Source organism: Leptosomus discolor, chromosome 4 (assembly GCF_034619465.1).
Source record: "Leptosomus discolor isolate bLepDis1 chromosome 4, bLepDis1.hap2, whole genome shotgun sequence".
NCBI lineage: Eukaryota > Metazoa > Chordata > Aves > Leptosomiformes > Leptosomidae > Leptosomus > Leptosomus discolor.
In genome coordinates this window covers 7,582,216-7,606,128 of record NC_141394.1, presented here as the reverse complement: position 1 = coordinate 7,606,128, position 23,913 = coordinate 7,582,216, and the positions used below count along the sequence as shown (strand labels likewise).

The 23,913-nt window shown below is 38.9% G+C and overlaps 1 protein-coding gene across 2 annotated transcripts in view; it reads right to left on the bottom strand.

Moving 5' to 3' along the window:
* SEC24D (SEC24 homolog D, COPII component) overlaps positions 1-23,913 on the bottom strand; it is a 51,117-nt gene that overhangs the window by 11,449 nt on the left and 15,755 nt on the right. For both annotated transcript variants that reach the window (XM_086463898.1, XM_009947174.2), the window contains 3 exons: positions 9,052-9,190; positions 7,213-7,328; positions 4,225-4,349 (listed from right to left, as the gene is read on the bottom strand). In XM_086463898.1, the coding sequence (XP_086320024.1) occupies positions 4,225-4,349; positions 7,213-7,328; positions 9,052-9,190 (380 nt within the window). The remainder of the gene's footprint in view (positions 1-4,224; positions 4,350-7,212; positions 7,329-9,051; positions 9,191-23,913) is intronic.

Below are 23,913 nucleotides of genomic sequence, written 5' to 3'. Positions count from 1 at the left end.
TGTAAGAAAAGCAAAAACAACTGGTTATAATTCTGAAATTCTGACCTTGCAGTAAAAGCATTCCTTTGAAATGCAAGGCTGCTTTCAGATCATTATCTGTACTGGCAGCAACAAAGCAAACAACAAACAAGCAGATGTCTTTGCCTTAGGTCAACTTAAAACACCCCAATAAAATCAACTGCTGTACTATTTACTTTTTAAAAATATATATTTACGTCAACCCTATCAACTGTGCATCCCATCCAAGCAGTCAAAAGTCCCTAAGATAAAGAATAAACCACGCTGACCTCAAAACATGGAAAAAACAAAGAACAGGACAATTAGTCACAGGATACAAACAGAAAATCAGCTTTATTTAGGATACATTGTTATTCAGTGACACTAACAATTAATGCCTAGCAAGAATAGTAACTAGGCTTGACTAATGTCTGGTGACTTTGGCGAGTCAGTCTTCTCTTCAGCAGGACTACTTTTAAGCAGTGAAAGCTGGCAGATCCTCCATAGCCGTGTATCACACAGAAAAGATGCTGTAGAAATTACTCATTGTTGCTAGTAAGCTCCGGGCCAAGCAGAGCTAGCACACTGCTGCTGCGAGCTACGCCTGCGGGAACGCCGCAGGCTCAGCCTCTGTTCCTGTGGAGGTGACTCCTCTAAGCAGTAGCCCTCTCTGCCATTAGTAGCGCCATCATTAACAGCACTAGTTAAACCCTTACCAGGTTGGCAGTCCTAAGTTTAGTGAGCTTTTCCCTAAAAGGCAATCCTATTCAAAAAACGGGTCTTAGTTACTAATAAAATAGCGCCTCCTCGCAGCAGGGTGTTCCTCTTGTAAATGACAAGCCAAGCCTTTATCACGAAAAACACCAGACAGGAAGCCTGTGGTACAGGTCAGCCCACGTGCTCTGTATGGCTTTAAGCAGCCTACTTAACCTAGGGCGAGATGTCACCAAACCAGCAAATACCACGTCCGCAGTCTAATGCTTTCGCATGTTTGAAACACTTCCGTATTCAGAGTACTGAAACTCGGAAAGCCTCATTCAATTCCCAGCTATGCCACTGATTTAATTTATAACCTGAAAGCAAATGATTTGATTTCTCTGTGCCTCAGTGTCCATCTGTAAAAGGCGAACAGCAAGAATTGTTGTTTAATCTCACCAGCATGCAGAACTACATACCACAAAGTTCTTTGAAACCACAGCAATAGGAATCACAGAAATAGCCAAGCTGATTTAATTTTCTTTAGTTTACAAAAGAAGTCACTCATGGAAGATTATGATTGTAAAAGATTTAACACAAAGAAATATGCATATCAACAAACAGGATACCATAACGTACAGGGACTCATACAGATGTCACTATCGCACCAAAAGAATTCAATAAGAGCCCTACCGCAGTATTTCCAATTACTAGGCACTTAGGGCAAAAAAATCTGCTATTTATCCTTCACTTTAGCCTCTGAAGAAACAAAGGAGTGTTAACAGTCCCCTGAGCCTTCACCACAGTAAAGCAGCCAGGGTTTGAAAATATTTATCCTAAGGAGTGTAAAGCCTTGGCCCCACCAAAATCAATGGCAAGGCCTCTGTGCCGTTCCACGGCAACCAACAGTTTGCGTCTAATGACTTTACAAATGCTTGCAGAATCAGAAGTCAAACTAAAGAGGAGAAACAACACAAATAAACTTTTACTGCAATTCTTGTTAGTTTTTCTTACACTAAATAGAAAAAACTGTCAGCCTTCTTCCTATCACATCTGTTTGTCTTCAAAGAAAAAAAAAAAAATTAAAAATTGTCATCAGCTGTTTCACAAGCTCCATCTAAAACCTTGAGCTTGGGAGAGAAATAATTTTTCTCATCTACAATCTTTAACTCTCATGTCAGTCTAGAACGTTAATCTATCATTTGTGTTTCATGGGAACACAACTGGATAAGAAAGGGGCTACTTCAATCTAAACCAAAACAATATTCTATATTGAACACACTGCGTAAAGAAGCATTTTAAATAATTTCTCCAAGATATGCTAACTCAAATTGATGCAACTTTTCTGAATGCAGATTTCTAATCGTTCCCAGCACTCCGACACTATTTTCTCAGTAACACGATTAACAAGGAGCATTTCAGGAGCTTGATGTGGACAAGGTTTAACTTTCTGCACGTACAGCACCCTCCTACTTCAGAGAAGCATCCACACCATCCTAGTAGTCTCAAAGTTGTTGCACAGCAGGTATTTGGGACAATTTTTTCAGATATTGCTCCTACCTGTGGCAGTCTGTATTGCCACACTTTACCCAATCTCTTCCATCAAAGTTTTAAAGATTAGCTGTAAATGTAGCAGCCCCTTGTCTATGTAGCTCACACGCCATTTAGCTCTTTTTAAAGTCTCAGAATGAGCTCTCTGGATCATACATACAGAAATGCATTCAAATGGGTTTTTTAATTATGCACCTAACAATCATATTTGCACAACCAGCTACCCAGATTTTTCTGAGCTCATAAGCACAATTTCTATGAACACATTTCTTCCTATTTCTCTAAATACAGAGTCAGCAGTTTCTGGTTTGGAAAACATAAAGTTTGAAAGCGTCTGCCCTAAAATTTCAAGCAAACAGATAACGTGTTTCCTGCTGCGCTACAAGGCTACAAAACCACAAAGTTCTTAACACCAGGTCGTGAGCCACCTACATTAATTAATCCCTTCTCTGCCACCCCAACTTCTCACCTCGCAGCCACTTTCACAGGCCCACCTGGCACAGGCCCTTCCACCAACGGCCTTTCTGTGACACAGATTGTTTTGCTACCCCAAGTCTTTCCTCTCAAAGATATGAGCAGAGAGTGAATACCCAGCACAGGGCTTTCACCTCCCATGGTAACAGCAGAATATTTTTGCAGGTGTCTTTGTCCAGCAACAGAAAATGAACACCCAGTGTCCTTCGTGTGTCAGCTCCAAAATACAAGTTTCAGCTCAAATTTTGGTGGAATACCTTATGGGATTTTTTAATTAATATTTTTTTTAATTAATACTGTTTAAAGAAAACAGATGAGTCTGAAGAAACTAAAGGGCCTGCCCTTTATTTTTTTTTATTACTTTTTTCAGGGGACATGAAAACCTACACTTGTGCCTTTTATTATCTTCAGAGTCATGACCAACCCTAATGGAAAGCTCTGAGATAGGTTCAGGGTAATATTGACTGCTTGTGTCTCCAGTGTAATCTTCAATGACAAAGTACTCGAGAGACTTGCCTTACGTGGGCACCCAACAAACTCATCCCCCACCCTGGACTGGAATTTCTTTCATGCACAGAGATCCCAGAAGAAAATACAATAAAATACTTTTATCATATCCCAGATTATCTCAAGGATCTCCTCTCCCACCCTTCCTCACTTTGCTCTCTCCATTTCTGAGGTCTGTTCTCCCTCTGCGAGTACTGTTATTCGGAATGCATTTTCCTTCTGTATGTTCCTCAATGCTTTTAGAGGCCTGCACTGAGAAATGTCTACTTAATTTCTCAGTCTTCCACTGCTCTCATTTAACTACGTGTGTCTGCATTATTTCAACTTTAATGAATACTGTATTAATACACCACACTGAAAACTATACTAAACTACACTAAAACAGTATACTGTCATACATACTGATCAGCAGTAATACTACCACTGTGTGTTCAATGCTCACAAAGGAGATGTGCTACATTTCATAAAATGTTTGCTGCCTACAAGATTTGTTCTCATCTTAGATATATACCAGGACAGAAGAGTCTCACAGCACAGCAAGAAGCTTTAAAAAGTTTTGCTAATTAACAATAAGAGCTAAAAAAACCAAGTCACCAACACTACGGCTTTAGAGAGACTTGCCATTCTTGAGTATTCTGGTTTTGATATTTCCCTGTTTAATTGCAGTAAAGAGAACTATATATAAACAGAACTACAGCAAGTCAAAACGACAGGCTGGTACTTAGCTGATAATACCACTAGAGTTCACTACAAGAAAGGAAAAGAATGCCAGCTACACGTGCAACGAGAACGACAGATTCTTGCCATCCATATAGTAAGCCCAGACATCGTTTCAGACCTACCAGCAGCGTTAAAACTAACATTTGATCGCTATCACCCCAAAAATTCCTGTACTGTAGTTTTTGACATTTTCTGTAGCTTGCTTTTACCTCTCAACTTGCAAAGCTGCATGAAAACTGCAGTGTAGTGAGTTAAGCAAAGCACACAATGTTTCTTTACCTTGGGAGTTTATCTAGCAGTGTCTTCAGTTCATCACATATGAGTTTAACAAGGCCACTGTTTATGTTTCTGTACGATACATCAATCATGAAGATATAAGCTGGTGGCTTTGGAGGCTTGTTGTTCTACAGAAAAAAAAAGACCATTCACAGAGCAAATTAGACAGCGTCTTGTTACGTTGAAACAATTTACAGGTTGTACCATAAAGCAATCTAAATACAGTGTTCAGTTGTTTGAAAAATGCTATGGATCATAAACAGTAACTATTGCAGAAAGCTGACACGTACTGGGTAAAGTCTACCCCTGGAATAAAACATGACGACTGCAAAATAGCATCTTAATGGAATAAAACATGTAGAGGGTAACAGTTGAAACACAATTCAAGTGTTTAAACAAAGGTGCTTTTTGGCTTTTTTCTGTACCCACACTGTGCATCCCCTGTATCAATACGCAAACCATTTTGCTAACGTGAACGCTTAAATTCACTTTTGGTTAGCGTTTGCCTCTAACAGCTGTTAAGTGATTTCTAACCAATCTGGAAACAGAAAACACAACTTCGGTACCGAACTAGAATTAAAACATCTCTGTTCTTAGCAGTACCAAGTGGTGATCATCTGCATCCTGTCTGTCTGTCGTGCTGTCTCATGCTCCAGTGCATTCTGGACAGCTGAACTAACTGTACTTTCAGGAACAAGCTCGACTTTCTGCAAGATAATCAAAGCGTAAGAGTGGAAAGTTCAATGTAACTGCTGCATACACAGCAGTGACTTGGGCCGAGATGGATTCCTTTGGGAATTCCTCTTATTCCTAACGTAAGTGGCACACAAACGGTCACATATGCTACTTACTGACTCATGTTTCTCTAAGTAAGAAAAAGTAAGATGAAGGGTTTTGTTTCTAAATAAAGCAATGTAATGCTTAGAGACGCACCCAGGAAGAAGATCATGTAAAGTGAACTTAGCAACAGCAATCATCATACTCCCTAAGCTCAGTTTTCCTCATTCCCATTAAGATGGGTAGTGGTCATTAGCTGGTGTCAAATTCAGGACAGCTTTTCCATTATACTGTTTCGCTGCCTTTGTATACAGAGTTCTGACCACTTAACCAAATTATACTTTGTAAACTAAACCTCAGAAAACTCCATTTAAGAAAAAAATACCATCTAACCTTTGACTTATGACTTATCCATAGTCCCTGGCACACTTCAAAATAAACTTCACATTATACCCTTGATCTCACTTCATTTCAATCATGTAAATCAGGATTAATTGCTGTGAACTAAAACCAGGCAGTACTTTTAACAGCTGTTCTGTTCACTGTACTTGGATTCTAGTTTCAAAAACTGTATCGAACACTGCTTCTTAACTCTTGATTCGCATCACCATTTACGAAGAATCCCTGTGTAACTTCTGATAAATACATGGTCAAAACGAGGACTTGTGCTCTTGCCACATCCGCTTAGCAGGAGCACAATAATGCAAACCAGCTGTTATTTGTTAACATTTTTTGTAGCTGTTCATCCTTGTCATTCGATAAGCACAAAAGGAAATGACTTTTCAGTTTTGGTCTTAAACTGAATTTATAAAAGAATTAAACCTTTGCAACTTAGAGCAAAATGAAAAATTAATTATAAAATAATGTTAACTTCTGTAACGTTTAATGACTCAGCACTTCTAGCCTAAGTGTTAATTTCATAAGAGATTTCTTTCTAGTAACCTTCTAGTAAGTCTATGGCCAGGTCTTTGCAACAAGACGACAGACCACACTGGATGACTGATCCAAGGATTTAAGCTATATGGCAAAAGCCACCACGCTGCAAGATGTGGTGCGATGACGACTGCATCACACAGGGTTACACTCGGGAGTGGAGAAAAAGAGCTGTGAAAATGGCACAGCGCCATTCACTACACAGGAGTTTTCAAAAGCCTAGCTGCCAGAAATCCATAAAGCTTAACCAAATCTGATGGAGCTACACTGGATGTGCACTGAGGATCCCGCACTGTATTGCTGTAATGCCTCACTACAATGCTCGCCTGTTCTGGGGTTTAACCCAGCTTCCCATAAAATCTATAAAGGTCATCTTGGGGATTTCGCTGGATTTTGGAGCAGTACCCTAGTGAGAAAGCAGAATTAAACCTGTCCATTTTCTTCATACCAGCAATAATTTGATGGCCTGAGGAAGTTACTGGTATCTACCTCAAGACTTTGTAGGATCCGCTTGCCGTTCCTAACCTTATCACGACCCCAATTCCACTGACAGGAAGAAAATTCTGCCCAATTTCAGCAAGAATATAAAAACATGTCCACACTGCGGAAAGATGAAGTCACACTTGCAGTTTTGTAAAATGAGCTAAAGTTTGAAAAGTTTAAGGCACTTATGCTTTCAGAAGTATCAAATACAGTTCTCTAATAAAATCAACTACAAATATTTACAGTGACTTGAGTGGGATTTGGATTGAGTTCTTCAGTGAGTTAAAATTAGGAGAGAGAGAACCCATTCCACTGTAACTTACCTACTGGTCAGAATACTAAAACCACTCTTGCCAGGAAAAGATTACAAGCTCAGATTCCCTTGCGAAGGTTTACAGTACTGGGAAGGCAATTTAGGCGTGCGTCTGTCTTCAAAATCAATAGAAGACGGGCATCTAAAATGCAACACTGCATCAGAATTTCAACTATATCCTCTAAACAGTCCAACATACTAGCTAGGTGCAAACGAACGCCCCAGTTAAAGACTGGTGATCCATGACTTCGCTGGGCAATTTGTTATTTTGTGTAGTAGCTATTGCTAGTCTCACACTCCATAGCACAAAAGAACAAAACATAATATTGTAAGCTTAAATTCTCCGCATCTATCTACATTTTCTAAAACGTTCCTGGGCTCTGATATTCAGCTTACGAGTGCACTTACTCTACTGTAGGTATTTAAAGGATTTTGTTTGTTTTGACATAAAATTGTAAATTAGTTTTCATACTGGAAATACTCACTCGACAATAATCCAAAGTAGCAACATATTCATAAGATCCCAGAGACAGCTCAGGCCTTTCATAGTGGTCTACCCGTCGTCCAATATGGTCCAGATGTTGAAAGAAGAATGGAGGGACTAAAAACCAACACAAGAGCATGAAAAAAGTTTGTATTTTGCGGAGGAGAGTAACAACGCAACAACTTCTTTAAACAGATACAATGTACTAACCTAGGCTCCTCTGGTACTGATCAAGGGAAGAGTTTAAACACTTACCCAGGTTGCCCTGTGGCTTTTCCCCCACACTTAAAGCCCAACCAAACAAAACCCCACAACATTCTAGTAATGCCAGCGCCTCTTGTATTTGGAGGAAAGGGCATATTCCCCTATAAATGGCCATATTCTCCCACCTCAACGCTGTCAGGCTCGAGTAGTTAAAACTGACCCAGGTCATGTCCGCAGGCAGGAGCCTGGTACTCTCAGGATACAGACTTAACACCGACTTCTTCGTTAGCAGATACAGCCTGCTCACAGCTTAATTCAGATCACCGGGCCAGAGCTCTGCAGAGGAACAGCGGTGAAACCAGCACTCTCCCTAAAGCCTGTACTGCTTTACCTAAAAGTACCACTTCACTGGAAATAGCGCTACAAGGTTCACAACCCTGGCCTGCTGTACCGCAAAGCCCCCATGGGGTCCATTACACTGGGAACCTTCCGCAGCTACCGATAAAAGCTGCACAACTCCAAAGCATTAAGAAATCAAGTGGGTTTGCCACCACCAAGTTATATACAGTAGCTAGTCTAATGGTTAGTCACACAGGGAAAGTCACCTCTGGATTTTAGCTCCTCTTTCCTCAATCAATTTATACTTAGAATGCTTATTTTTCATGTTTTTGCCTATAAAAGTTTATGTGTGTGTGAGTGGGGGGAATATCAATCTAGTTTGTTGGCCATTTTTAGGACTCATTAAAGTATTTTTTTTTTAAAGTGCTTTCTGACTTGGATAAAAGACGCTGTAGTAATACAAAGCATGATTTAAAAATGACACTGCAACTTAAACATCTTAATGTTCACAATGCATTTAAATTTCTCTTTATGAGAGTTTAAACTGCTAACAAACCATGAAATTTGTTAACTGCTATGCTTGCACAAAGATTCGAGCGTCAGGGAGAAAAGAAGTTGGAGCAAGTCTGTGAAGGTTCACATTTCAGAGCTGAAAGGATTACTGTATTAGGGAAAGCACTATACCGCTGTGATCCAGCCGAGGAAATCCAACTTGATACAAATGTCTAGAAAGGCTAGTTCTGGCAAAGGCTTGGGATTCAGCCAAGAGCACAAGAACAGTTATGAGTCACATGCAGAACACTTGAACAAATATGGCATGGTATCTTCTGGGAAAACCAACACTTGTGACAGTAAGATTAATAGGTTATTTAACCATTGCAACCGCAGTCATGGACAGGACTAGGCTAACATGGTTCTAAATATTTGGTTCTTGCTGGACATTCAGATTTCTGAAAGAAATCAATTTTTTTCCACACAAAAGTTGCTTTCAGTTAGCAATACAAACAGCTTTGCATCCTATGTTGACAGACTATTTTTAAATAAATTTTTGATCGTATCAGATTGGCCTTCACGAGTCAGCATTATTTTTCATACTTTTTTAAATTGTACTGAACAAATGTTTCTACGTATTTTTCCTGGGTAGTATTTTTTTATTTGTGAAATAGGCCGAGTTACTGCATCTCACTAAACTACTTTCTCACCAAGTCAGCAAGTCAAGAAAGTAATTCTGGGAATATAGTTTCTTTTTAGTTTTATGGAATTTGCATGAATCACAGATCAGAGAAACATCACCTACCATCATTTATACAATTGCAAAATCCACACTGGTATCTTCTTCCACCTTCAATAAACTGCATGAAGGGACACATATAAGCTTTGCACCGGTTGCATCGGATTGGTCCAGTCTCACCATGGTTCACAACATAAAGAGGTGTCTAGATGAAGAGGTACATGAAGTTATTAAAAAAAAAAAAAAATGCAAACTTGAAACCAAATAAAGTGAGCTAGAAAGCTACTGCTCAAACTTAACTCTTGTTAGAGATCACCTGATCAAGAGATCATTTATTGTTCAGCCTTCACCCAAAACCTGCAGTAGGGTTGGCTCAGCCCCAGAGATCCCCTGAAGGGCTAAACTTACAAGTTCACAGGCCGTATTCTGGCATTTACTAGAGAGTAAGGATTCATATCGAAAGCCTGGGAAGTTTTGAAAGCATTGGAAGTTTGGGGCTTCACACTCCAGGTTTTTACAGCTCATTAAGAGAAATCTGCTGGAGTCAGGTATTTTGCCTTCTCTGTCAGACTGAGCTTTTCCTGAACAAATCTATTGCTGCTCATCTGTTGCAAACGGTCTCTCAACTAGGTATTTGCTAAGAAAGCTTCTAATATTTTGTCCTAAATGCTGTTCCCCAATGCTGCCACGTTACATACTATACTAACGTTTAAATGTTGTCAGGATCACCAGCTAGTAGGAGATTTAGAACAACTAGTAATATTTACTGAAGGAAAGTACATACAGCAAACAAATACAGCATCTCAAGCACTTGTCAGTTTAATTACACTGACGATGCTTGGTTATAGCCTCTGCCAAAAACCACGGCTAATGGAAGACATTTTCCAGATGCCTCTTTCAGTAATAACCGTGCAGCAATTGAAAGATTCCTGTGATTATACTCAATGTTAGAAAAAGTCATACTTGAAACCACTATCGAAATGGAAGTTTGTTCCATTTGTGAAACTCCATGTTTTGTATTTTTCTTTTTTTTCTTAATCCCTTCAATTCCAACTAAAAATCTCTGAATGTAAGAATAAGAAAAGAAATCCAGAGTTTGGGCATATAACAGACAGATCTCTAGAAGAGGAAAAATGCTGACAGCCTTTGAACGCTAAAACATTACCACTAGCATATTCACTTTTTTTAAAAAAAAAAAATTAATTCTGTCTCTTCTTACGGAATGGACATATTTCATCTACCATACATTTTATCTTCTATTGGGGCATAATATTGAATACATAGATAATCACTGATGTCCTTCTGACATTCACCGCTCACATACATTTTTATTGTATGTTTATATTTTACAGAGACTATTTTACTCATTTATGTCTCCAAAGGGTTTAATGCTTTTTGCCAAGGATTTTATATAGAAGAGTAGATTTTTACTACATGGGTTTTAAGTGCTCCCTCCTGCTCCACTGAGATATTATTTTACCTTATGTTCTTTCTTTTACAAAAATCGAGTTTAACACAAATTAACCAATAACGTCAGCTGGCAAACTATCAGGGTAATTTTTCAGACATGAAAGCCTTGGCTACAAAACCTGCTCATCAGCCACAATCGCTTAATAAGTTTTAAAACTTCTGGGTTTTGTTCATTACTTGGCAATTTTCTGATTATCATTCCGCTGTATTAGTTTAATGAGGCCTGGATCTGGTTTGCAGTTAATACTATTATAGTATCTGACCTGGTAGGGGAAAAAACCCAAGACCAGAACAACTCCTGATGCATTTATACATACACATCAATTTAGTAATTTTAAATGTTGTTTTGATACATCCAATGTTATCCAAGAGCAAAGAAAAATTACCCCCAAATGATTGTATTTTGTAATATCAAAATGAAGAACCTTTACATAAAAAGCATGAACAAGAACAACCAAAAAATGAATGCCAGGAAGTTCAGACTCTAGGTGTCTATACTCTTACACATACTTAATAAATCACCTTTTTAAAGACAGCAGAAATAAAAAATAATGACTTTTTCCCTTGTCTTTTCATATTTGGAAAGGAAATGTTAGTTTTCCCCTCCCTTTAAGTTTTTTTTAAAAATTACTTATTACACAGTCCTTTTTAAAATGTAGGGTTAGAGCCTCAGTAGCCTAAGGGTTATGTGTTCAAAGATTTACATGCACGTTTCACTTTATGCATCCTATGGTTGTCTTGAAGTTACTGTGACAGCGTGCAGTGCACGAAGTTAAAACACGTGCTCAAGTCTTAAGGAAACAGTATCCACAGGCAATCTTCTGTAAACATACACTAAGTTGGATTCTGTTCTGTCTTGCACAGAGAAATAAAGGATGAAATGCCAATAAAATCATACTGCAGAACCTAGCTATTTTTTTTTCACAATAAGCTTGTAGAAGCTTAAAACAAAAAAATAAAATTAAGGGAACAAAAGTAAATCAATGAAGCAAAACCAAAGAAAAAGAACGCATGCAGAAGAATTAAGGATTTTGTCTAACAAAAAGAAAAAATCCTGCAAAAAGCCCTAAGCATAACTTTGACTTATTCACTTAGAACTTTTTGAAACTAAATGGAATTTACATTTTAGCATTTTCTTTAAATAGTTTAAAAAATTACATCAATAATGAATACATCCCATAATAAAGCCATCTGTATGATAATTTCAGAATAAGCACTCAGACTGAAAATATCACAAATCCACTTCTTGATGCGAACAACACAGTTACTAAAGAAATTTTACCTCTAAAAAGCTGAATTCTTACAGGGTATTAACACCGTAAGACTAGACACTCTATCCATCCAGAGAAAATAATTTCTCTTTGGGTGTGTAAACTGCTATTGCACTTCCAAGTGTCAAAATAACTTCTGCCAGGGTGAAGTAACCTTTTTTTTTTTTTTAAGAAAAGGTAGATCTCCATGAGAATGTGTAAAGATAAATAATACTGTACATGTAAAAGCATAAAATAAGGTAACCAGTTTAAACTAATGAGTACATAAAACAGTCATAAGAGACATGGTACTAAACGGGAAAGTCTTGTTTGATGTGCTCTGTAGATGTCACTGTATACCAGAAGATCTGTTTATGGTCCCATGCAAGTCAGTGGCACACTCTCATAGGAGGAGGGGAATAAGACAACATTTAAAAAACTTTGTTTGTTTGTTGTGTGTTGGTTTTTTTTTAAAAAACAAATGCAATAGTCCTTTTCCTTTTGTCTTTCCACCTATAAAATATCAGCATTTTCTCACTCTCCCTCCTCTCTTAAATCTCTACCAATAGTAAGTGCATTGTCAGATATTTACCGTAACTATTTGGATATCTGCTACACTGCAGACTTGTTATAGCCTCACACTTCTCTTCCCCCTCACTTCTTCACAAACCTTTGTCTGATTTGTCCATTTGGACCACCTAATTGAGGACAGAGACGGACCTCACAGAAAGGAACACTTAGGTATTGACTGCTGGCATTCCAGCACTATCAAAATATAAATATTTCTCAAAAAAATGATTAAACTAACACTTGGTAGCCTGAGTCTGAACAAGACACATAAAAGGGATTCCTTTTATGTAATCTGAAACAGTAGAGGGGCAGAAAATTATAGTTTCAGGTTAAAGCGACAGAGGATTGGGCAGAAGAGACGGGAAAATGCTGTAAGAGACCTGCATAAACTTTCCCTTCTCTGGAAACTCAGGGCCCCACTGGAGTGCAAGTCCTGAAAGCCGATCTGATAAACCATAACTTATCCCATTATTAGTCCAAATATAGCTGCAATAGCAAGAGTTTTCTTTTGGAAATATTTCAGCAAGAACATCCCTCAGGAGTCAGAACAGTATCACAAAGTAATAGATAGACACCAGTGGCACAGCTCCAAGATGATATACATCCATAAAAATTTCCAAAGGGACTGTAACCTGCGCTTCAAAGTCTGAGATAGCTGAACTACTATGGCGTCCTATAAAAATGAAGTCCTGACACACTCCTGAGGGTTTCCTGTGATGCCTGCAAAGTATCACCGTATGCATATTGCGGGATCAGTGCCACAGCTGGAAATTGTAAGTGTAGGAGTAAGGACTGTGGTGAAGCTCAAGACCATCACAGCACATCTCTGGAAAGGCATGCTAAAGAGAAAAATCATAAGAGAGGGAGAGAGAGTCTCCAGAGAACCAGAAAGGCATACACACACACACACACTGAAGAAAACCAGCCATTTGTCACACAACAGAATAAAATATATACAGCATCTGCTTTCACTGCCAGACTAGCATACAGACTGGACTGCAAAAAAACATTTTGTAGCTGTGCTGCAAGACAAATCTCCACATGATGGACACCTCACCTTGTCTTTGCCTTCTCCTACCTGCCACAGTCAAGGCGGATTCCTACCCATTCCTTGACACAGACCCTACCAGTACAGTGACAAGTCTACATTAGGAGCTGGGTTTTTGATTAGTTTGCTTAGTTTGACCCCACCAACGTTTAGATGCATTTAACACCCCAGCACTGAAACAACAGAAATGCTATCAAATTGAAAAGAGGCCCACACAGCTTGCAAAGTCTGACTACATCCAAGAGGAACAGAAAAACCCTGTCCACGAATGTAGTTTTCAGCTAGATCACTGTCTCTATCACACCCTTACTCATCCCTGCAAAAGAAGGAACTTGCCACCAGTTCTTCTACACACTTTTGAAGAACATTACTGATAGAAGACATGGGGGGGGTGTCACTTGACACAATGGAACACTGTATACTACATAGGACAAGTTGCCTTTTCAAAGGCAAATTATCTCAGAGGCAAATAATTTTGAAAGCACGGCCCATGAAAACCCCAACTTTAGGGGATCTAAGATTTCAGGACATGTTTAGATGAGGGCTATTGGTTTCAAAAGGAAGAGTATCTCACAGATTTGGAACGCTGCACAGATACTAACTCCTGATGACTTCCCGTGTGACTGTTCCTTAGACTTGTACTCCCATGATCAGCAGTACTACAGCAGATAAAAAACATTTTATGCTTCTGATGTACAGTGAACACTAAACACTGTACATGCATGGCTGAACAACAGGGGGAAAAAAAAAAAAAAGACAAAAAACTGCCAACTATTCAATCCAGACAGTTCATTAAACAGACCAGCTGTGCAGTTGGCCAGGGCAACAAATGCGGAAAGGCGGCGCTTCTAGAGCTATTATTGACACTTACATTGCTGCAAGTCTAATTATTAAAATACTCACATAAGAATTTTAAGATATGCCATACAACATAACTTTCTAATGAACAGAGGAGAAAGCTGTTGACCAAGCATGGTACCACTGCCCCAGGTAAAACTTGTGTTTACTTAGTTCAGTACAGAGATGAGGAAAAACTCCTCTGGATAATCAAAAAGAATTTTGAAATTTCCAAACACTGACATTTTTGGAAAAAAACCCCTAAGTCGTGAACCAAAATGTCTCTGTTTCCACGGACTGTTGAAGGGGTTTGTTTTCTTTTATTCTATCATCATAGGTTGCTTTTGAGAAAAGATTAACCAGTCTACAAATAATCCCTTGGTTTTGAGCTGCTTTACTGATTCACATTAAAATGTCAGGAAAGCATTTCCTTTTGTGATGTTCCTACTGTCTTTTATCAGAAGCCATTCCCTCTAAAGACAGAAATTATTTTGCCTATTCTTGGTTTTCAGATGTTGAACACTATCGGCCTCCTCAGCTGATGACTCAAGCCAATTTGGACTATCTCCTCTGCAGGGTTCACAGCAGGTTCAAGTATTTTCTGTAACACAGTCCTTTTTCATCCATTTCCTTGTTTGTTAGCATAACTGCAGTACAGCTAAAGCATCAACCATGTGACACAGTTATCTCTTGGCTCTATCCAGATTTTTTACAGACAACATAAAAACACAAGAAACACATTCAAACCTTCTTGCTTGAAAACCCTCCAGACCCAGGCTGAACATTCACCTGCATACACAGCAGTGCAAAAAATACTGTGGCACGGTAGCTGAATTTCAGGTTGACACTGCACATGGGATATGATCCAGTGTGTATTAAAATAAACAGAAAACAAGTTACTAGTTTCAGTGGGTCATACCTCAGCCTATCTCCGATATCCTTACGCAGCATTCCCTTTTTAAAGGGAGTATTGCAATTAACTAAATAGAGTTGGCAGTGCGAAGACTGTAAATACAGGCTACTCTACTCAACATGAGAAGAAGGTTTTAAGAAGTTTGAGGACGGGGAGGTGGGGAAAATAACTGTAATGATAAAAATCTGATGTAAAAAAAACACCAAAATGAGTTAGCTTACACCTTTTAGAACTTCCATTATCAAATAGATGACAGAAGTGGGCGTGGGGGGCACAGACACAAAAAGGAAATGAAGTTTGCTATCCATGCTTAAGTGAAGCACCACATGATCCCAGACCAGGAATACCAAGCATTAACAAGTCAGCGCTCTCCAGCACTTCTCAGCTTTGAAGTGCTGACTGTTATTTGGATGTACGGACATGCCGTATCTCAAGTGAAGGTCAGCAGCCAGGATTAACTGATGATATAAGCAGGAGCGTGAAATTGGATAATCAAGAAACTGTGCTGAACAACAGACCTTCACAATGTTAGCACTTTAAAACAATCGGATCTCAAGCAAGACCTGCCTCGGTTCAGTCTATACTCATCCTCGCAAGACTGCAGAAGCATATACAGGAGAAGAGAACAAGAGAAGGTGTAACGGACAAAACTACTCCAGGACAGGGTTGTCGTTTTCATGTCGTTCCTGCCCCTCCCTTCCTGTCAGCATCCCCGAGGGCGATATGCACACATTCAATCACATGAGAGGACTCGGGTTCATGCCTGTACTAACCCACAGCTCCACTTCCCACATGCCAGCATCACAGATTGTCCAGCACTTCAGTCCTTATCTGAGATTTTTAGGCATGATTGTCACACTAGCTGTAAAACCATCGAAAAAGACAACAGGCAAGTTTTAGGAAGCTTCTCTACAGAAATGTTACATAATAATGACAAGGGAGGAAGTCTAGCTATATTGATCACAATTCACAATAAAATTAGAAGTTCGATTTTCAGTGATTTGGATTTCAGGACCATTCTGGCCTGCGAGGCTATTGTCAACTTTGGAGACCAATAAGTGGGTGGGTTTTTTTTTTTCCTTTTATACATACACACATTATAGATGGGTAGACAGATGTGTGTATGTACATATAATATCTTTCATCATTTGAGAGAAAAGCAATTAGCAACTTAAGATCATGCATGAAAGTCCGATGAACGGAGCGCTGCTTTCCTTCTCTTTTGTTAGAAGGCGTTACTGTGACTTTTTAAAAGCAACTACTCACGTTTGCATTTCGGAGAACTTTCTACAATAGGAACCCTCTTGCTCCTATTTCTGCACAGCTAAACACATTAACAAAACACATTTTAATCAGAAAAAAAGCACAGACAAGTTTAAGAGTGTTTTAATTGGAGGTGGATAAAATAGTTCTGCTTATCTGCAGGCCTTCTTGAACAACATTTATTAGTAAACATGGCTCTAAGGCTAATTAATTTCTTTTCACCGAACTCAGAAAGAACTGGGTGTTATGCTGCATCCACAAGCCAACTATAGCTAGCCAACTGCTGTAGGAGTACTTTAGAAAATATAGGGGCAATTTTTGTTATGTGAACAAAAGCAGCACTGAGTATCTTCACCTCTGAAGCAAGGATATTTGGGATGAGTTTAATACCCAGTTTAAAAGTCAAGTCCTTTCTATGATGTCAGTTTTGAAAGTCAATAGCAAAACTAGCTGTTACTTTAAAAATACATCAGGTAGAAATGTTCATAGCCCAAGTCTCTCTTCCATGAATACTTTTGCGACTGTGATAGCTGAGATGCTTCAAGCAGACTCCAGAACCTCCAAATGTCAGTAACATTTATATGCAACTACCCTCCTCTCTTTTATTAACACTGAGCTGTAGCTGAACGTTACAAGCAAGGGGCTGTGTGGAACTGAGCTATAAGCTAAGCAATCCTGCAAAGGGCACAGACCTGTTCTATGGCTCCATTACTCCAGGGCTGAGGAGGCAACATATGCCTCTATTTAGCAAGCGTGGATTACCCAATTCTGTTAAACAGCACACGAAAAAGCAGCCCCTCCACCTTTCTCCTGTCCTACAAGAAGAGGAGCTTCCCTTCCCACAGAATCAATGAAACAGCATTCTGTAAAAGAAGGCTGAGTCTCTCCCCTTTTTCTACAGGGCAGCATTACAGCCTGCTATGATTAGGCCCTAGATGTAACCTGGTGCAACATTTGTTTGATTAAAACAAACAAACAAACCAACCAACCCCCACAAACCAAACCACCCAACCATAACCCCTGCCCCAATATCAGCTCCCTAATCAACTTTAAAAAACATTTTTTCTGTGTAATTACACCCTTTACATAATTGCATCCAAAATACAATACTGCTCTAAGAGGCACAGATAAGTAAAATACATATAAACTGAAAATGCAGCCACAACTTCAGTTTAAAACGCAAAACACAAACTCTTCCTCCTGAAGTCACTAAATACCAGTGTGTTCTGACTCTGTGAAGTTTCCAAGGTAACTCAGTGATCTCTCTGACAGCCTAAGGTTAGAGCTTCCACAGTCTTCTAATGTTTAATTTACTGCTGTTGCTACGATCAACTTTGGCCAGCGCATAAGGAGACAAACACCATTTCAGGAGAGCAACATGCAGTCTGTAGAGGAAAACACACAGGCAGAATGGCAGATGCCATTCAAGCAGCTATTTTGAGTTAGAGGTACCTAGTGATAGCCAAAGTAATTTTTCACTGGAGCGCCATTTTTGTTAGTAAAACCAATTACCAATATCGTTGGCCAGCCAATTAAGTGGATATGAATGTTACTTTTTATTTCCCTTCTATATGTACTGTTACTTAGCCAGATTTTTCTTCTGCCATTACCATTCTGAAGAAAAGACAGTGTCTAACTTATCAGAAACTAATTACAACACCTTTATAAAGGAATTTTCCCAGTCTAAATTTCAAATTTGCAAAAAATTAATCAGGAACTCTAATTACAATATGAATAGGGTTTATATAAATGTCAAGTTTTCAAGTCACTGTCCCCACCTCTTTCAGAGTTACCTCACATACCACAGAAGTATTTTAAAGTGTACACTTTAAAAGTATTTTAAAACGTACCCTAAAAATAAAAAGGCAGAAAAAACTAAAGCAAGAAATTTGCTTGAATTAGGAAAAGCTCTGCTGCCAAAGCCTTTGCTAAATTTGGTTCTGAAAGTTCATTCTAGTTACAGAGTGTAGTCACAGCCCAATAGGCTAACAAAAAATTTTCTCCTAGATGATGAAGTCTTGGGAAGCAATCCAATTCCAAATGCTTTACTACCAAATGCAGACTAGCACAGGGCATACTCCATAAAGAAAACCCCATCTAATACAGGACTTATGCACCTCTAAATTAGGTATTGTGAAACCTAGCTTACAGGCACTGTCCTCCAGAGTGATATAAAACTTTCTGGGTGAGGCACCTGGAGATGATTGAGAGTTCTGGGCTCTCCATACCATGCATGGGAGAGTCAGGCACCCCAGAGAAACTATGCAAAACCCCCAGACATTAACCTGGCACTAGCTAGTTGAACAAAATTAAAAGAAAACAGCACTGACAGAGCAAAGATTGTCAGATATCCATCCTGCTCCATAGTCTGGGCAGACTCGGAACTATGAGACCAGAGTCTCACAGTTCTCTCCCAAATGAAGGCATCAATAATGATGCCTTGGAACTTGTTTTATTTTAATATTTGGAAAATGGAAGAAATAGTAGCACTTAGCCTCACACTTACCAGCATGGTATACAGCAATATGTTCAGGATACAAGTTTATGCTACCTGGACAGTCATTGGATTGATTGTTCCAGATAGCTCGACAATGGATTGGTTGTAAAAATATCAAGGCAGTCCTAAGAACAAGCAGGAATGTCTGGTAACATGGCCCTATCCCAAAACTAACTGGCCTAGTTATCATCTATGGTGTGGTATTAGTGCATGCGCTCTCTCGCTGGTCCACTGACTTCCATCTGTGGAAGTTTAAATGGAGGCAATGAACTCTTCTGTACAACCTGGCAAACAGCTTAGTGGTCAGCCCCACTTCTCCTGGGGGGTGAAAAAGCCTTTCAATATCGTCAGACTAAGTGTCCTAGCTATTAAGTTACATCACATGTGCAGGGATTTCTACTCCCACCATATTTTAGAAAAACATGACAACTGGCACAGATTAATTCGATAGTGTGCCCCAAAGACATGGGCAAAATCATTCTCTGCTGGATCTTGGACAATCCAGCTGTGTGCTGAGTACACAGAGCAATCTGTCCCACTTACAATTCAGAGACAGCAAAACATTATCTCCTCACTGGTCAACAGCTGCTGGTTTTGCTGTGGAGTACTCATTCAAAAGGAGCAAGCTTTTGTTACCTACACTGGAGAGAAGTCCGGTATTGTCAGACACGAAGCAATTTTGAATAACCTAGATGTAAAGGGTCACATGAAGTCTAAGCAAAGGAAAAAGGACACTAAACATTCAGTAAGCTCTAATATTTCGTTTCCAGTAGCTGTGAATATGAACAGGAATCTCACTGATGCCAAGTCCCAAGTACACATGGGGATTACAAAGTTAAAAGCCAACAGTGAGAAGGGCGAGACATCGCAAAACAGACAGCAGGGCAAAACAGTCACCAACCTCTCTTTCAGAACCTTATTTTCAGAAAATTTTCTTAAAACTATCATCTTCTGATAGTTAAAAAAAAAAAAAGCATACTAGTAGTATGGACATTTTACTGTCTAACCAGGCAATTCCTGTCTAAAAAGACCCACAGTGTGAAATTGCTGAACCGTACATAAAACCAACTGCTTGCATAAGCTTCAGCGCCCAAAAGGAAAGAAGGCAGCAAGACAAAAAGAAACTACAAAGAACTTCTGGGTGATCCCAGAGCTACATACCAGTAAGTTCTATTTCCACAGAAAGCAAACTGGTAGATACTGCAATGGAGGAGAACATAAAAAGACACACAGATAAATAGGATACACAGAGAAAGAGCTGATGTGGCTCTTGTGCTGGATGTCATGACATATAGATCTATTGAGTTCTGTCAGGAGTCAGCCACCATGCAGATAAGCATGACCTAGTTGATATAATGTACTCCTTTTGAAAAAAAGTCTTTTGATAGAATCCCTCATCAAAAGCTCTTACATTAGCTAAGCTGTCACGAAATATGGAGGAAGGGCCTCCTGTGAATAAGTAACTAAATAAAAGACAGAAATCAAAGGTTAAAGTAAAAATGACAGCTTTTTACAGTGGGTAGATGTTCTCAGCAAGCACTTCAAGATCTGTTCTGCAGCCTGTGCTTTTTAATGCACCCGTAATAGAAAGGAGCAGTCAGTAAGATGTGTAGTTGGAATCGTTTCATATTGCCTGCAAACTAAGTACTCCTCAGTCTCCTCAGAGTTCTGCATGAGCCCATAACCACTAATAAATGCACATGTCTATATAAAAATATGCTTCAAACTAAAGCCACAGCCTGCTCACCCTTCTTGTTAGCTACAGAATACAGATAGCAGAACCTGAGTCCCAAGTGAGCCCAGGGTAGTTTGCAAGAGTATGGGGATTTCCCTAATTCTTCTATTTTTATAACATTTGAGTGACTTATTTAAAACCAAAAGGAGCAGACTTTGGGGCCTATAAGAAAATTTGCACCCTGGTACTTGACTTTGTTCTTGAAACAAAAAAAAAATTATTTATAATATCACCATGTGCCAGTTATTCACTTCACTCAATTTTTAGCTTCTGCTAACCTTACAACTCCACCTAGGAAACCATACTACTATCCCTGTAAAAACCATGGCTTTCCAAACATTTCAGCTACACTGGTCATCAAAGTTCACGATCTGAAAAGGTTAAATGGCTTTTTGCTCATGAACACCAGCATGGCTGAGAAGTAATTCCATTCCAATTTTATCTTTTAACTGGTTAATGAACTGAAGAGAAAATGAAAAGTGAAATATTAAATTCCCACCAATTAATATTTCTAAAAAAAAAAATTCAAATAAATAGGAAAGAATATGGCAGAGAATAATGAAACAAAATTACTAAGGAGCAAAGAAAAAGGTAATTTAGATATTTAAATATTTAAAACTATAGATAATTATTTGGAGTTGTTTACGTTTGCTTTTACAACATGAAATACTCTTTTAACTGCCTTTTTTTAGCAAGTAGTATTAAATGTTAAATCAAGATCACACAGTTTATTTGGGCTCTGGAAACATTCACACATCTCCAAAACAAATTCATGTAGGGCTGGGTCTACAATGATATCTGTGAGAGCTAGTTTATTTTTATAGACCGTTGCTAAAGCACGGGTGGACTAAAAATAAGTTCTGTCAAACAATGATACTGGATTCTCAATCTATAACAAATACTTTCCATAGATCATCCAAACCAGGAGAGTGAAAATGAAGTTATTTTTGAGAAAAATAAATAAGGACTTGGTAAAGATAAGACTCAGAAACCTCTAGATCTGTTAAGACACTGGGTGGGGCAGAAGGGTAAGGCGTGAATGTTTTAACAGCCTTTGTTTCGAATGATACAGAGCATACATGTCATGTGCACTAGATTATAATTTTCTAGATTGGCTGTAGGTCTTTTTTTTGTAGTAATCTTTGAAAACTGTGTGCCTTCCATGGATTTTGCCCCTCTAACTTTCAACCTGAGAGCTTTTCTGAATAAACTGGTTTCACTTGCTCTGCTCTTCTGAAGCTCAGTGCCTATATGCCAAGTGTGGCTAACTTAGCTGCTCTTGGCCTATCAAACACAACCCCTACAACGATCTCTATTGAATTTTCCCTATGTAGGTCTTAAATTTGATCTCACTTGTGACGTAACATTACTGAAGTAAAGCCTCCTTTGTGAGCCTTTCTTCAGTGCGGCCAGTTTTACTATTTAAGTTTTGATAATGGCTTCTCTAGAATGTTTTCATGGTGCAGTTTTACCAGGTTTCATGTGAGCACCTGAAATCCTGCATCTTAGCTGCATTAGGTCTTTCTTACTCTTTCAACTACAAATTGTTGTGGAGTTGAGTTTTCCCCTCTTGATGTGAAGACTGACACTGCAGCCTACTGGTATAGGGATATTTTTATGTCTTGCTTTGTACTCACTTATGTTGGCCTATCAGCTCAGAATTTCCACCAGACTCCTAGACACTATCAAACTTCTCAGGCACAGTATTACTGCACTGGGTCTCAATTGCCTGGGGAGTTTTTAGTAGAGTATAAAGCAACAGCATCTTCATTCCACTACCTTTCTGTAACTTTGAATTTGTTCTCTCTCATTACAGCGGCAAATCCTGTCTGTTTTGAGGTTCCTCACTCCTAAAAATACATTACACTTATTCAAAGACATGCATGAGATCTTTTCATTTAACATCCTTACCTAGCACCATGATGATTTTACTTTGTGTTCTTATTTTCTCCTAAAGGGATAATTTGTAACCCACTCTTTACTGGAAATTTGAGACATCTCTTTTACACATCATCAAAAGATGTCCCTGTTCAAGTTTGTGTATTTCTCAGCTTCTGACAACTTTTCCCCAGTTAAAAAAACCCCAAAACTTATTCACTTTGTACGCTAACTTTGCCACTTCACTTTCGGAGACAGTACACCAGCCCCTGTGTGTAGACACTCACTTTCCCCAAAACAACCCACCATGACTAATGAACTTCAATCTTGCCTTTCAGACATGCTGAAATCACAAATTCTCTTCTTCCAGGGTGGACCTCCAAACTGGAAGATTATTTCTAAGAAAACTACTGTTAAGTCACTGGACCTAAACATTTTACTTGAAAGCTTTCAGGATCTTTTATCTCCATCTCCCTGTGTTCTCAGTCAAAGGAAACAAATCCTCAAAGCTCAATTTCCAGTTGACTACTCTTTCTATGAACAACACAACTGACAACTTGCCTTTTTTTTTTTTTTAATTCATTATAGACATTGGTTCCGAAACTTCAGGGAGTGTTCCAGGCTCTGTCAGCTGAAGCACTATTGATTCTTCTTAGTAAAATCCAAGAGACAAATGAAAAATATCTAACTGGCAGAACAAAATGCTGCTAACCTGCAGAAGCTGCAGTAAACTGCAAACAGAATTTCTCATAGGATCTCCTTATCAGTGAGTAACAGGACCAAACAGATTTGACAGCCAAGTGATGCCTATCCTCTTCATTACACACACGTCTCTGCCAACTCTGGGACCCCAGTTACCTTTTCCTACTCCCTCCTATCCAGTTGCTTTAGATGAAGAATCTCTCTCAGGCCCTCCTTCCCGCTGCCTGTGCAGCCAAGAACAGCTCAACACTTTGCTCTGATGGTTGAAGCATAAACTCAGCAAGAGACACTAATCACAGCGCACAACCCTCTGACTGGTACCAATGTGTAACACCATTTACAAGTCACCCACAAAATGGTGAAAGTGTTCAATTAAGAAAGAAAATAAGGTCTGTACAGTTGTGCTCTCCCTGTCATATACATATCTAATTCTATCAGTGTCAGTAGACTTAGCTATTCCATTGCTTTTTTACTAAGTTTTTGCTGCAGTTCATATTACACAGTGTCAAACAAAGCATGGATAGGAGAAAATACAATCTGCAGTTCTCTTGGTATCATTTAGGTCACCTGGACAGAACATAAAGCTTTATCAATGCAAAAACCAATCATCTCAATGATTCAAAATCCACACTCAGGACTGGCTTCCAGAAAGGAACAACAAGCCATTTGAAGACAGCACTGAATCTTCATATTATCTGGAAATGGGAGCAAGGTAAGGTTTCTCCCTTTGTTTCTAACTGCCTTAGTACAGTAATGGCATAGAAA